At 42.4% G+C, this 13,976-nt stretch overlaps 1 protein-coding gene across 1 annotated transcript in view; it reads left to right on the forward strand.

Moving 5' to 3' along the window:
- Positions 1 to 13,976, forward strand: part of khdrbs2 (KH domain containing, RNA binding, signal transduction associated 2) — a 424,077-nt gene that overhangs the window by 131,862 nt on the left and 278,239 nt on the right. Inside the window, exon 2 of the mRNA XM_048597077.1 lies at positions 11,235 to 11,359. Within this exon, the coding sequence (XP_048453034.1) occupies positions 11,235 to 11,359 (125 nt within the window). The remainder of the gene's footprint in view (positions 1 to 11,234; positions 11,360 to 13,976) is intronic.

Below are 13,976 nucleotides of genomic sequence, written 5' to 3' on the forward strand. Positions count from 1 at the left end.
GGTAGGGGGCTGATGTCGCATCCTTGGGAGGCTCCAGTGTTGAGTGTTATTGTGGAGGAGGTGCGGTTACCAATCCTCACTGATTGTGGTCTATGGGTCAGAAAGCTTAGGATCCAGTTGCAGAGGGCGGAACCGAGACCAAGGTCACAGAGTTTTGAGATCAGTCTGGAGGGGATAATGGTGTTGATGGTGAAGCTAGAGTCAATGAGCAGGAGTCTGGCGTGGAGGGATAAGTGTAGGGCTGGAGATATGGCATCCACTGTGGACCTTTTACGTCGGAAGGCAAATTGTAGAGAATCAAACTGGCAGGTTGGGAAACTAGAGTTGATGTGGGCCATGTCCTATAGGGAATGATCCCTGTGAAATGCAGATGGGGGAGTGAGGGAAAGATGTTTGGTGGTGGCTTTCTGCTGGAGTTGTTTGAAATGGCGGAGAATGATCCTTAGAGGGCGGAGGCTGGTGGTGTGAAAAGTGAGAACAAGGGGGACCTAGTCATGCTGTTGTGAGTCATGCTGATGAGAAGGGACAAGGGCGGAAACACAGGTGACAGGTCAGCTGCGTTTGAGGGCCTACTGCCCTGTCAATCACAGTGGGCAGGAAACCACCGTTATGGAAGAAGGAAGCCATGCCAGCAGCACTGTTTTAGAAGGTGGCATCGTCTGAACAGATGCGATGTAGGTGAAAGAACTGGGAGAATGGGATGGAGTCCTTGGAGGACGTGGGGTGTGAAGAGCTGTAGTGAAGGTAGCTATGGGAGTCAGTGTCTTTGTAATGGATGGACGTGGACAGTTTATTCCCCAAAATGGAGACAGAGGGGTTAAGGAAAGGAAGGGAAGTGTCAGAAATGGATGATGTGGAAGTTATAGAGGGGTGGAAATTGGAGGCAAAATAAACAAATTTTCCAAGGTCCTGGCAGGAGCATGAAGCAGCACTAAAACAGTTCTCAATGTACTGAGAAAAGAGTTGTGGGAGAGGTCCAGTATAAGGCTGGAACAAGGATTATTCCATATACCCCATAAAGAGGCAGGCATAACTGGGACCATAAGGGTGCCCAAAGCCGCTCCTTTGACTTGGCAGAAGTGAGAAATTGTTCAAATTCTGCCAGGCAGAGGAGAGTGGTGATGGATGGTGATTCTTCAGGCCTCTGGTCAAGGAAGAAGCCAAGAACTCCCAGACCATCCTGGTGATAAAGAGATATAGAGTGATTAGACATCCATGGTGAACAGGAGGCAGTTAGGGCCAGGGAAGTGGAAATTGTCAATGTGGTGGAGGGCATCAGAGGAATCGTGGATGTAGGTGGGCAGGGCCTGGACAAGTGGAGAGAGGATGGAGTCAAGGTAGGAAGAAATGAGCTCAATGGTATGATATGATGGCCCTACCAGGACAGTCTGGTTTGTGGATTTTGAGAAGGAGATAGAAGCAGGCTCTCTGGGGTTGGCAGACTATAAGTTTAGAGGCAGTGGGGGGAAGATCTCCAGAGGTAATGAGGTTGGTGATAGACCTAGTCAGTGGGAATCCGGGGGACACTCTCCACTAGCTGGAGTCATATGTGGCACATAGGAAGATGGTTGTGGTTGTTGGAAGTCATCATCTCAGCTCCAGGATATCTCAGCAGGAGCTCTTCAAGATAGTGTCCTAGGCTCAGCAATCTTCAGTTGCTTCATCAATGACTGCCCCTACATTAGTTCAGAAGTGGGGATGTTCGCCAATAGTCGTCTAATGCTCAGCACCATTCATGGCTCCTCAGATACTGAAGCAGCAATACCTGGACAAATCAGGCTTAGGCTGACAAGTATCATTGCCTGACACTTGTGTGGTGTTAATGACTATCTCCAACAGCACAGAATCTAACCATTGCCCCGTGAAGTTCAATGACATTGTCCTTGTTAAATCCTCCAATATCAAACTGAACAGGACTAGCCAAATAAATACTGTAGCTTCAAGAGCATGGCTGGGAATTCTGTGGCGAGTAACTCTCATCTGATCTCTGGAAAGCCTGTCCAACATCTACAAGGCACAAATCAGAATGAAAATTCTCCTTTTGCTTGGATGAGTGCAGCTCCAACAATACTCATGAAGTTCAACATGCAGAACCTTCTAAACCCACAATCTTTACTATCTAGAAGGGCAAAGGCAGCAGACAGAGAGAACACCAACAAGTGCATGTTCCCCGTCAAGTCACATACCATCTCAAATTGGAAATATAACGAATGCTGTTCCTTTTTGAATTCTCTCCGTAACAGTGTGTTCATATCTCTATGCCTCAGGAACTGCAGTGGTTCAAGAAGGCAGCTCCTAGCACCTTTCACAGGCTAATTACGGATGTGTAACAAGAACTGATCTAGCCACGATGCCCCTATCCTGTGAAAGACCATGAGAATTCAGGACAGGCGTGGGTTTTAAGAAGCATCTTAAAGGAGGATAGAGAGGTGGAGAGGTTTTACAGAGGGAATTCCAGAGCTTAGCACTTGGGCAACTAAAGATGTGGACAACAGTTTCAGAGTGATTAAGATTGGCATTATGCAAGAGGCTTGAATTGAAGAAACACAAATCTGGAATGGGATAAATTTGCATTGATGTTAGTTCATGAACTGCTACTTACAATTTATCTGGTTTAATTTGGTGAAGATTTAAATGAGGTGTTTAAAATCACAAGGGGTCTAAGCAGAAAAGCATGACAGAAACTGTTGCTGAAAGGATTCAGACCAAAGAATACTGATTGAAGGTGCTTGGCGAAAGATCCAATGGGATCATAAGTAAAAATCTTTTTCATTAAAGAATGGTTTGGCTTGGATTCAAAGTGCACTGTCTAAGCGTGTGGTGCAGGCAGCATCCATCAGCAATCGAATAGGAAATGGATAAACTCAGGAAGAGAAATGTTCCACCAAGCTGCAGACTAAAGGTGAAGGAGTATAGTAGATGAATTGTTCTTGCAGATAGGCAGCCTGGACACGGTGGGCTGAATGGTGTCCTTGCTGTCATGTAACCATCCTTTGATTATATACTCGCATGTTTTCCATTGTCTATACATACAAAGCACCAGGCACATCATCCAAACAAGTCCACAAGTTTTAAAAACTGAAAGAACTGCAGATGCTGTAAATCAGGAACAAAAACAAAGTTGCTGGAAAAGCCCAGCAGGCCTTGCAGCATCTGTGAAGGAAAAAACGGAGTTAACATTTCAGGTCTGGTGACCCTTCCTCAGAACCCTTCTGAGGACCCAAAACGTTAACATTGTTTTTGTTCCCAAAATTTTTCTTCAACACAGCAAGTTTGACTGTATCATTCATATTTTTCAGCAGCTCATGCTGTTTTACCATGCCCTCCGGGACACCCTGGTCCACTCCTCCTTCAATTTCAATGCCACCCTTTCCCCACAGCCCCAACCCACCCCACCCCACCTTCCACCCACAGCCCCATGGCATCCCCTCCTGCAACCACAGAAGATGTAACAGCTACCTGTTTGCTTCCTCCCTCCTCAGTGTCCAAGGGCAAAAATATACCTTCCAGGTGATGCAACGCTTTACCTCCAATTCAAGCTAGTCTACTGCATTTGCCACTCACAATGTGGTATCCTCTACACTGGGGAAACAAAGCACAGGCTGGATGACCACTTCACAGTACACCTACATTCTGTTCACAAAAATGACCCTGAGCTTCCAGTTGCTTGCTACTTCAACACATCATCTTGTTCCCTAGCCAGCACCTGTGTCTCAGGCTTGCTGCAGTGCTCCAGTGAAGCTCAGTGGAAGCTGGAAGAGCAGCACCTCATTTCCTGCTTGGGAACTCTACAGCCTTCTGGATTCAATATCAAGTTCAACAATTTTAGGGCTTGAGGCACCTTCTCCCATGTCCTTACCCCAATCCCCACCCACCAGGCCTTGTTAGTACATGGTTTGCTTTTACACACTACCCATTGTTATCCACAAATAATTCCCATTAGCAGTTATTCATTCTCCTAGCCTGACCGTTATCCACTCCTTTGCCGATCCAACTGTCCTTCTCTCACTTTAGGCTTTTTTTCTACCTGTTGTTAACTCCTTCCTTCCCCACCAGCAATCCACCCTGTCTTCTGCATAAAATCCAACTTTTTCTCAGCTGCCATCATTTCTGAAGAACGGCCACTGAATCTGAAACATTAACTTTCATTTCTCTCCACAGGTGTTGCCAGATCTGCCGACTTTTTCCAGCAACTTCTGATTTTGTTTATGATTTCCATCGTCCACAGTTCTCTTGGTTTTTTCATGTTATTTGATGTTTGCCGCAGTATTCGATGGCACCTACTCATTATAACTTAGATTGTGCACTTTTTGTAGATACAATGGAAAGTGCAGTGTGTAGGAAGGTACTCCCACGGCAAGCAGAAAGTGAGTTAAAGATATCCCCATTGCTTCCATGCACCTAAACAATATCTGCTTGAACTGAACCACTTCTCAAAAGCTAAATCACATGAAGCTGTTCTTCCTTTAACCATAAAAGATTGTCTTGACTTGTGTGAGTAGGAAAACTTGTCTTTATTCTCCTTGCACCTTTCCACCGTGAGAGAGCAAGTTTTGCAGTTCAAATTTGTAATGCTGTGGTAAAATGGATCCTGTGCCCCAGTGAAGACATATTGACTTTTTGTTCCATACTGGAACTTAGATAAAATCTATCTCAATTTGTTCCCACTTGGTGTAAACATTGTAGAAAAGAATTCAGAGCATGCATGAAGGACAGACCATTGCTTGTTGAGCATGTTGCTCTTCTGCCCAGTGTAGCAAGAATGCCAAGAAGGAAGGGGTATCATGGCTCACTGTGATGTGATATTGGGTTTCCCTTTATAAAGGATGGGCAAGGTGGGGGAGGAAAAATTAGCTTGCCCCCTGAACGAAGGGGCAAATTGCTGGAGTGGTTATTAACACGGTTGATCTGACATATCAGCCTGGTTTGGCAGAGGGGATTGGTTCCCGATTGGGTTCCCAACTCCATTTGACTATTCCAGGAGCTCTTCTCATGTGAGCCCTTGCTCCACCCCACATGCCCTTCATTGGTCATTCATCATGTCCACCTTCACAATGTCTGCATTCCAAGGCTAATGAGCATGTCAACAAGCTCAACGCCCAACTGAACAACTGTGAGAAAAAACACCAGATCAATCCTGTCAGTGTTCAGAAATCACACACAATTTTTTTGACACTTTCCAGTTTGTTTTTGGTTTCCTTCAGAATAGTGCTCTGGAAACTCATCTTTACTTCTTGAAGTCCACGAGAGGGTTGACAACGCAATATCCAAATGGTTTCAGTTCTGGTCTTGTCAATTGAATCAAGTCACATGTAATCATGGTGTGGTATAGTGGTAATATCACAGCACTGGTAAGCCTGAGGTCAAGGCTTATGTGCTGAGGGCACAGGTTCAAATCCCACCACAACAGCTGCTGGGCTTAAATTAAATTCATTAATCTGAGATTGAAAGCTAGTTTAGGTGATGATAATCCATATTAACTGTTATAAAAAAACACATCTGCTTCACTAATATCCTTTGGGGAAGGAAGTCTGTTGCCCTTATATGGTCTGGCCTATATGTGACTACGTGATTGACACTAATAGTCTTAAGAGCTTTTAGGGATGTGTATCAAATGCTGACCTCATTCCTAATTCCTAAATTCTATAAAAGAATAAAACACTTCTCTTGTTCTGAAAGTCAGTGTTCATCTTTTATTGATGACAACAGCAGAGTTGCAGTATTTCATTTGAAGTAAGAACTCTTTACACTGCTTCTTTCTCCATATGGGGTACTGTTACACAACAGGTACAACAGCTTATAAAATGGCACAATGTAGTGAAAGTTGCCAAGACACCTCATAGGACCATTATAAAATAAACTTTACCACCAAACCACATAGGCAGATACCAGGTCTGAAGATCAAAAACTGAGTCGAAGGCCATAGATGACGGAGCATTTAAACAAGGAAAAGGATCAAATGGGTAGGGAAGGGAATTCCAGAAGTTTGGGCCCAGGCAGCTAAATGCACTGTTAATATGGGAAGATGAAACAGGTAAAATTAGCAATCCTCAAGAGGTTGGAATGGGAAGAACGTCTACATCGCAGGAGGCTATAGTTTCAGAGAAAATTACAAAGTTAGGAAGGAACCAGGCAATGGGGAGATTTGAAAAAAAAAATTAACATTCAGGTGTTGCTGAACTTGGAGTCTGTGTTGGGCAGTGAGCATAGAGATGCTGATATGAGCAAAGACTCAGGCAGCAGAGTTTGGATTATGAGACAACAAGGTGCAGGGCTGGATGAACACAGCAGGCCAAGCAGCATCATAGTTTGGATTATCTCAGGTTTTTGCAGAGTACAACATGGGAGCCTGCCCAGAATAAATTAAGTCCACTGGTAACAACAGCTTGAATGAGGCTTTCAGTAGCTGATGGGCTGAGACAAGCATGTAGTTACAGCCTGTTACAGCAGTCAAAATAAGCAATACTAGAGATGGCATCGATATGCAATCCGAAGTTCATCAGAGCATCAGATACAACATCCATGTTCGGAACAGACGGTACAGGCACAAAGATTTGGGAGAGGGATGGAGCTGGTCATAAATGAATGGAATTTATGGCAAGACCCAGCTTTTAATTAAAGAAACTTACTGCTCATCTAGGACCACATCAGGGAAGCACCAGATAATTGAGCAACTGTTTAGAGGAGTTCAGAGGATAAAGGGTTAAGTCTGTGCAGGTTGGTATGCTGATGAGTGTCTAGATCATTGCAGGAAGTGATGTAATGTCACATGATTGTACTCTTATTTGCAACAGTGTACCAATCTAGTGTCACACTAAGATGTTTCCTAAAGTAAGTTAGTGTTTTCTTTCCTTCAGAAAGCTCTGGAAATATTATTTAGGGAAACAAGACCAAGATATGCTAGAAATAGGTGTTGCCAGCTTTCCCATGAAAAGCAATATATTTTCAGCTGATGTTGCTGAGGGGATGCTTGTAAATACAAGGTGGTAGTCAGGAAATAATATTCTGGGGACACTAGAGGTAACAGTGAGAGGGCAGGAAGAGAGGCTGTTGTTTATGATACCCTGGCTCTGATGAGATAGATAACTCTTGCTGATCTCCATTCTTATCAGTCCCACCCAATTGGGCAACAGTAATGAGATGTTAGAGAAGGATGATGACCAGAAGTGCAGACAGCTCCAGAAGGACATGGTGAAGTGCAATACCAATATAAGGTTGTGCCTGAAAGTCAGGCTGTTTGTGGTTTTCTGTGTGGCGGGGACATTGTAACTCCAATGCAATTTGTTTTCTATGTCTGAATCCTCTTAGTTAACAATAACCAATGTGTAATACTTGGTGTTTCTCAGATTTTTTACATGAACTCTATAGCATTAGAAAGAAGCCATTGGTACTGCTGCAACCTTCATTAGATGGCCAAACTTCAGAAGTGTAGAAAACGAGTGGCAAGTCTCAGGACATAAACAGACACAAGCAGATAGGGCTTAGTGCTCAGAGACATGCAAGGTCGAATTAACATATTAATTAAATGGCTCCATTTTTAAGAGGGAATGGTGATACTGAAGTCTGATCTACACAGATGCAGAACTTTGCGGTAGTAGGGCTAGTGGATTTTACAGATTTCAAGCAAGTATAGAGGCAGGGAGAAAATGGAAAGGAATATCTGTGGCAGGGTAGAAGACAGGAGTGGTTGAACATTGCTAGAGATGCTGGGGTGAGGCAAAAGGATGTGGTGATGAGACAAATTAAAAAATGTATTCTAGTGTCCCAGAGGAGATTCTATTTAGCAGCAGCAGGTTCATGTCAAGTAACTGCTGTCTGGAAAAACTGAGCAATTACAATTCCTTTGTCTTAATAGTGCTGTATCCATGCACAATGCTACTTGCATGGACTTAAACTTACATAGTTATCCCTCATGGATTCTGGCTACTATGAGATCTCTGAATCAAAATTATTACAATGCAGGAGGTGGCCATTTGGCCCATCATGCCTGCTCCAGCTCTATTACTTAATCTGGCTATCCTATCTAATGCCAATCTCCTGCCTTTTTCCCCATGTCTCTGCATCCCATTATTTAACCATTGAATGTCCTCTTGAATGCCTCAGTTGAACTTGCCTCCACCTCATTTCTAGGCAGTGCATTTCAGATTCTAACAACTCATTGTGTGAAAAGGTTTTTTTTTGCCTCACACTTGCTTCTTTTGCACATCACTTGAAATCCAAACCTTCTCATTCTTTTTTATCTTTTACAAGTGGAAACAGCTGCACCATATTTACTGCCCAGGCCACTCATGATTTTGAATATCCCTATCAAACCTACTCTGCCGCCTTCTCACCAAGGAGAACAGTCCCAACTACCTCGCTCTATTGTCATCACTGACGTTTTTCATCACACAAACCATCCTTCCATCCATTCGCTCCACCTATACTTCCTGCTGCCTCAGGAAAGCAACCAACATAATCGAAGAACTCTTTCACCCTCTTTCGTCAGTCAGAAGATATAAAAGTTTGATTACGTGTACAAACAGATTCAAGAACAGCTTCTTCCCCAATCTTATCAGACTTTTAAATGGACCTCACAAGTGTTAATTCTGATGTCTCTCTCTGTACCTTCTCCGTGACTGTAGCACTGTATTCTGTACTCTGTTTTGATGCACTTTGTATGGTACAGTGTGCCTGTACATCACACACAACTTTTCACTGTATCTTGGTACATGTGACAACAATAAATCAAACACAAGCTCATACCTGGACCCATTCTGCACTCTTTCCAATGCATTTTCACCTTTCCTACACAATGGCGGCTGCTCCAGCTAGCTAGACTATTCCTGTTCTGAGTCTACTGCATGTCTATCTTCACCTGCTACCTCAGAAAAAGAGAGACTATTTCCCAAGCTGAGTATTAGAGTTAAATGGAGTAGACTGTTGATTTATCTGCATAACATCTTCAAGCTGTTTTGTCTGCAGTGCAATTGCTCGCATTGCCTGAAACTGAGCAGACTTCCATGAAACAGGAAGATGTGCAGTAACCCATGCAAACTATCAGCCAAACTTACTTCCTAAACCTCATGCAACTTCAAATTTCCATCCACCACTTGCACTTACTGATCCATGCCCAATAGAATTTGAAATAATTAAATGTCATTCATTGATGACATAAATTGCAGTGATTAATTTTGTTTCAGATCAAAGAATTCATTATTACATACATGTTTTACCATTGACTTGCAAATTCATGATGTTGATTTCCATTTTTAATTGTGTGTTTATTCATGCACGTTGTTTATGTTCTTTGTGAAGATTGGAACACTTCTGACTCCAAAGGGTGAACTTTGAAGAAAATGATAAATTGCTTCTTGGTTATCAGTATTGCCTTGCTTAATTTTGTAATTTATTCTCTTAATAATGTGTCAATAGTTACAGTGTAATTACACCCACTTTCATTATCAAATTAGTACCCACTCGGAATGGAATAAAGTAGAAACCAGTGGCTGCTCTTGCAGATGATAAAATAGTAATTAGCTTTTTCTCGATTTAGATTTAGTCAAATTTTATCCTTGACTTCTGCTTTCAAACAATCAAATGTGATGAATATTTATAAAGCAGTCACTAAATGCAGAACAAAGATTCTTCCTGCGCAGGACACTTCCCTTCATTGAAGCTATTCACAGCTCTGTTTGCCCTCCCTCATGGAAGGCTTATAAAAGCTATCATGCCACAGCCTGTGAAATGCATTTGATGAAACATAAGTGACTTCAACGTGCACACAATTACACAACATTAGCTATAAGCATAAGTGTTGACTGTCATCCTAGTGAGATTAGGGGCCCTTGAAGAACGTTAAATAGATGTGAATGTCTGGGAACCCAGCTCCAACACTGGACAATTTTCAGTTGAGTTAAAAAAAATTTGACAAATACCTCACATTAATGCTCCTCTTCTAATTTATCCCTGAACTCCTTACTTAGCACCGGATTGGGGAAGCCATAATGCAGTACTAATATCATTGAACTAGTAATCCAATAATGCTGAGTTTGAATCCCACAGTTGTGGAATTTATCTTTGATTAATGAATCTGGAGTTGAGAACTGGTCTCAGTACTAGTATTATTATTGAGTGTTGTAAATACCTATCTGTTTCGCTCATGTCCCTTAGGGAGGGAAACCTATTGTCCCAACTTGGCCTGACCTCCATGTGACTGCAGACCCACAGCAACACGGCTGATACTTAAGTGCTGTCTAAAAAGGCCTAGCAAGCCACTTAGTTCAAGGATAATTTGGGATGGCCAACAAATACTGGTTTTGCTGGTGAATAATGAAGAAAAGCTGGGATAATGTTTAACCACACGGGTAGCTGTGTTGACTGATTCTGGTTGATATCGGGGAGTATTGGGAGGTAGAGAGAGAAAGAGCGAGAGAGGAGTTTTCAGCATTATGCACCTGAGGAATGATCTTAGCATGTTCCTAGTGGTGTGGAAAGGAAAGTTTTAATTTAATGGGACACGGGCACACAGAACTGTGACAGAGGTGAGCTATAAAATATTTTCTAATGAACCAGTTCAGAAATGTCACTAAACACCTCAGGCACACCTCAGGACTACCACTGGGATTCCAGGAGAAATTTACAACCCAAACTTTGTGACTGAGACATACTGGTGCAACTCAACCTGTATACATCCCATTAGAGGTCCAGTACATTCATTTCCAAGTGTTCATTGTGTTTTTTTCTTGGTTTATTTCCTTCTGGGAGAGGATGTACCTGGATTAGATTGTGACTGAGGAGAACTGTAATGATTCTTGAAGGGGAACAATTTACAGGATTATGAGGAATCGATCAGCAAGGGATGCTTTTCTTGAGAGAGCCAGCACAGAGGGCTGAATGATCTCCTCTTGTGCTATTATCATGAGGTGATTGCCCAGATCCTAGATATGTGCAGTTGACACAGCAATGGGAAATCTATTCTCCAGTATATGCACCAAGCTGGGAGAGTTAGGTTTTTATAGAGCACTGTGCTGCAACATTTTAATGAAAATGAACAACTCGCCCCTTAGCCCTCGATCCATATACTATAAAAGTTTAAAGGAAAATAAACAGGAAATGCATTTGTGAAATTGTGAACCACAGGAACAAGTGGAATTGGTCAAGCTCGGAATGATTCCAAGTTGTTTGTGGAATTGACGTTTTAATTACTTCACAGATTGCTTCATTAAATTTGATATATTTTGGTCTCTTGACAGAAATTGAACAATTCCAGAACAACAGCTCAAAAAAAGAAGAGGAGAAGCAATACCTTGATGTTATCAGCAACAAAAACATTAAATTAGCTGAAAGAGTGTTGATTCCGGTCAAACAATATCCAAAGGTATAAGAAGCTTACTTGATTTGTTTATATGTCCAACACACTGACAGTAATGTAATCAGATAATGTGTGTGTAGTTGCTTTGTTGGAGTTATATAGCATTACATGAGAAATGAAACAGGTTATTTCAGCCCAACTAGTCCGTCCTGGTGTTTACACTCTAGGTGAGCCTCCTGCCACCCAAACCTCATTAACTCTATCTTCCTAACCTTCCCATTCCTTACTGCCAATTGGAGGGGTAAGCCTGGTCAGTCCATGAGGGAGAAAGGAATGGAAAGATATGCTGATGGGATAGATAAAATAGGGTAGGAGGGAGTTCATGTGAAGTTGGGCCTAATGTGCTAACTCTGTACTGTCACTGTGATTCAATTCCTTTCTGTCCCATGTGCTATCTAGTGTTTTTTTTCTTGTATTTATGCTGTATGCCTCAACCATTCTTTGTGCTAACATGTTCTACATTCTCAGTACTGTGAATAATGATATTTCTCCTGCACTCATTATTACATTTATTAGTGACTTACATTTATATTTATAGTTTTGGGTACCTTTACAAATGAAAAGATCTTCTCCATATTGAACTTATCAACCTTCTCATAACCATAAAAAATGTCACCATTAATGAATAAGTGTAAGTGGTCTGAAGCCAGAGATGTTCTCAACTGGGAAAGCAAATCGAAAGGCCTAGGTCTGTAATGGGAGCCAAAGATGAGATTGCCTTTGTTCTCCCCGTCGTGCAACAGAGTATTAGATTGGTAGGTAAAACAAGAAGACATAAGCCACAATCACATGTTGAGGACAAACCTCTCAAGCCAGTCCTGAAACAAATAAAAAGGTCATAGAGTCATACAACACAGAAACTGACCCTTTTGTCCAACCAGTCCATGTCGAACATAATCCCAAACTGAACTAGCCCCACCTGCCTGCTCCTGGCCCATATCCCTGCAAACCTTTCCTACCTGCTGTTTTAACATCATCATTCTCCTGTACCTTGTGAAATACCTTGCCATACGGTGGCTCAGTGGTCAGCACTGCTGCCTCACAGCACCGGGGACCCGGGTTCGCTTCCAGCCTTGGGCGACTGTCTGTGTGGAGTTTGCACATTCTCCCCGTGTCTGCGTGGGTTTCCTCCGGGTGCCCCGGTTTCCTCCCACAGTCCAAAGATGTGCAGTCAATGTGGATTGGCCATGCTAAGATTGCCCATAGTGTTCAGGGATGTGTAGATTAAGTGGGTTATAGGGGAACGGGTCTGGGTAGGATGGTCTGAGTGTCGGTGTGGACTTGTTGGACCGAAGGGCCTGTTTCCACACTGTAGGGATTCTATAAATTCTATATTGGAACGATTTACAGACCAATTGTCTGCTGGCATTTCTTTCTTTCCACTTCTGGTTTAGTTGGCAACATATTGTGGCCAGTCAATCCCACTCCAGTGTTTTCTCTCTGTTTTATTTGACTGAATGCATACATGTACAATCCATTAACGCTCTTCTCAATGAACTACAATCGTTCCTTTTCCCAACAATCTCCACAATGCTCCAATTCTGGCCTCTTGACCATCCTTATTGCTGTTGCTTTAGCATTGATGGCCAGGTCTTCAATTGCTTAGGCACTAATCTCTGGAAATTCCTTTTCCATTCCTTTCTCTCTCTCCTTTGCTCTGTCTCTCTTCCTCTCTTTCTCTCTCCCCCTCACCCAATGCAAATATCTTTGTTTCTTTCTGCCTCTCTTAAGAACTTGATTTATGACCAATATATCCAGTGTAGTTCCATGTCAAAGCTTGGGATGTTTTACTTTGTTAGTAGTCTCTATATAAATTCAGGTTGTAAAATTCACGGATTCATTAAATTAGTCAAAGTGAGAAAACTATTAAGGCCAGTCTTCTTTGCCTGAAGGTTTTGCTTCAGTTGAAGTCTATCCCAAGGTTTTTTCTTGTTGCTAGGTGCACTGAGCAAGAGGTTTAGGAACACCTCAGTTAACTTTGTTTATGCATATTTCTCAGCAGTCTTAGCCTGTATTCTGTCATCTGAGAGAATGTGTCATGAGCATCTGGAACACTGACTAGTTCTTCTTTAGAGGTTGACACTCCCTCATACTTGTCCAGTCACTGAGCACTCGGGGATCAGTTCACATTAACACTAACATTTTGGCATAGATTGGGTCACGGGTAAAATGACGGCCAAATAAGTATTGTGCACAGGTGTTGTTCACTATCCCTCAGTGCTTAAAATAAGGCACCATGGCTTGATCAGTTTTATCCAGTCAAGACCTAGAACTGCACCTTCAGAAAGCAGTGTTAACATCCTTTGGATGCCAGTAACATAGACATTTGGACCCTATCGCTGTCTTTGTCACAGTTGTTGGTGCCATTCCAGCCACAAGTTCTGGATCGCCCTATCAACCTTGTTTGTTGTTGCTGACTGATCTTTTAGGACAGCTTTCTCCTCTAACCCAAATCTCCAGGACGACGTTGTAAAGAACCTCATCATTCACTGGCAAGTAATTTACTTACTTTTTTTCTTGAACTGAATCCTGTTGTTTTAAAATCATACATAGAATAGACCTTCAGAGATAGTAGGAACTGCAGATGCTGGAGAATCTGAGATAACAAGGTGTAGAGCTGGAT

Source organism: Rhincodon typus, chromosome 5 (genome assembly GCF_021869965.1).
Source record: "Rhincodon typus isolate 14 chromosome 5, sRhiTyp1.1, whole genome shotgun sequence".
Taxonomy (NCBI): domain Eukaryota; kingdom Metazoa; phylum Chordata; class Chondrichthyes; order Orectolobiformes; family Rhincodontidae; genus Rhincodon; species Rhincodon typus.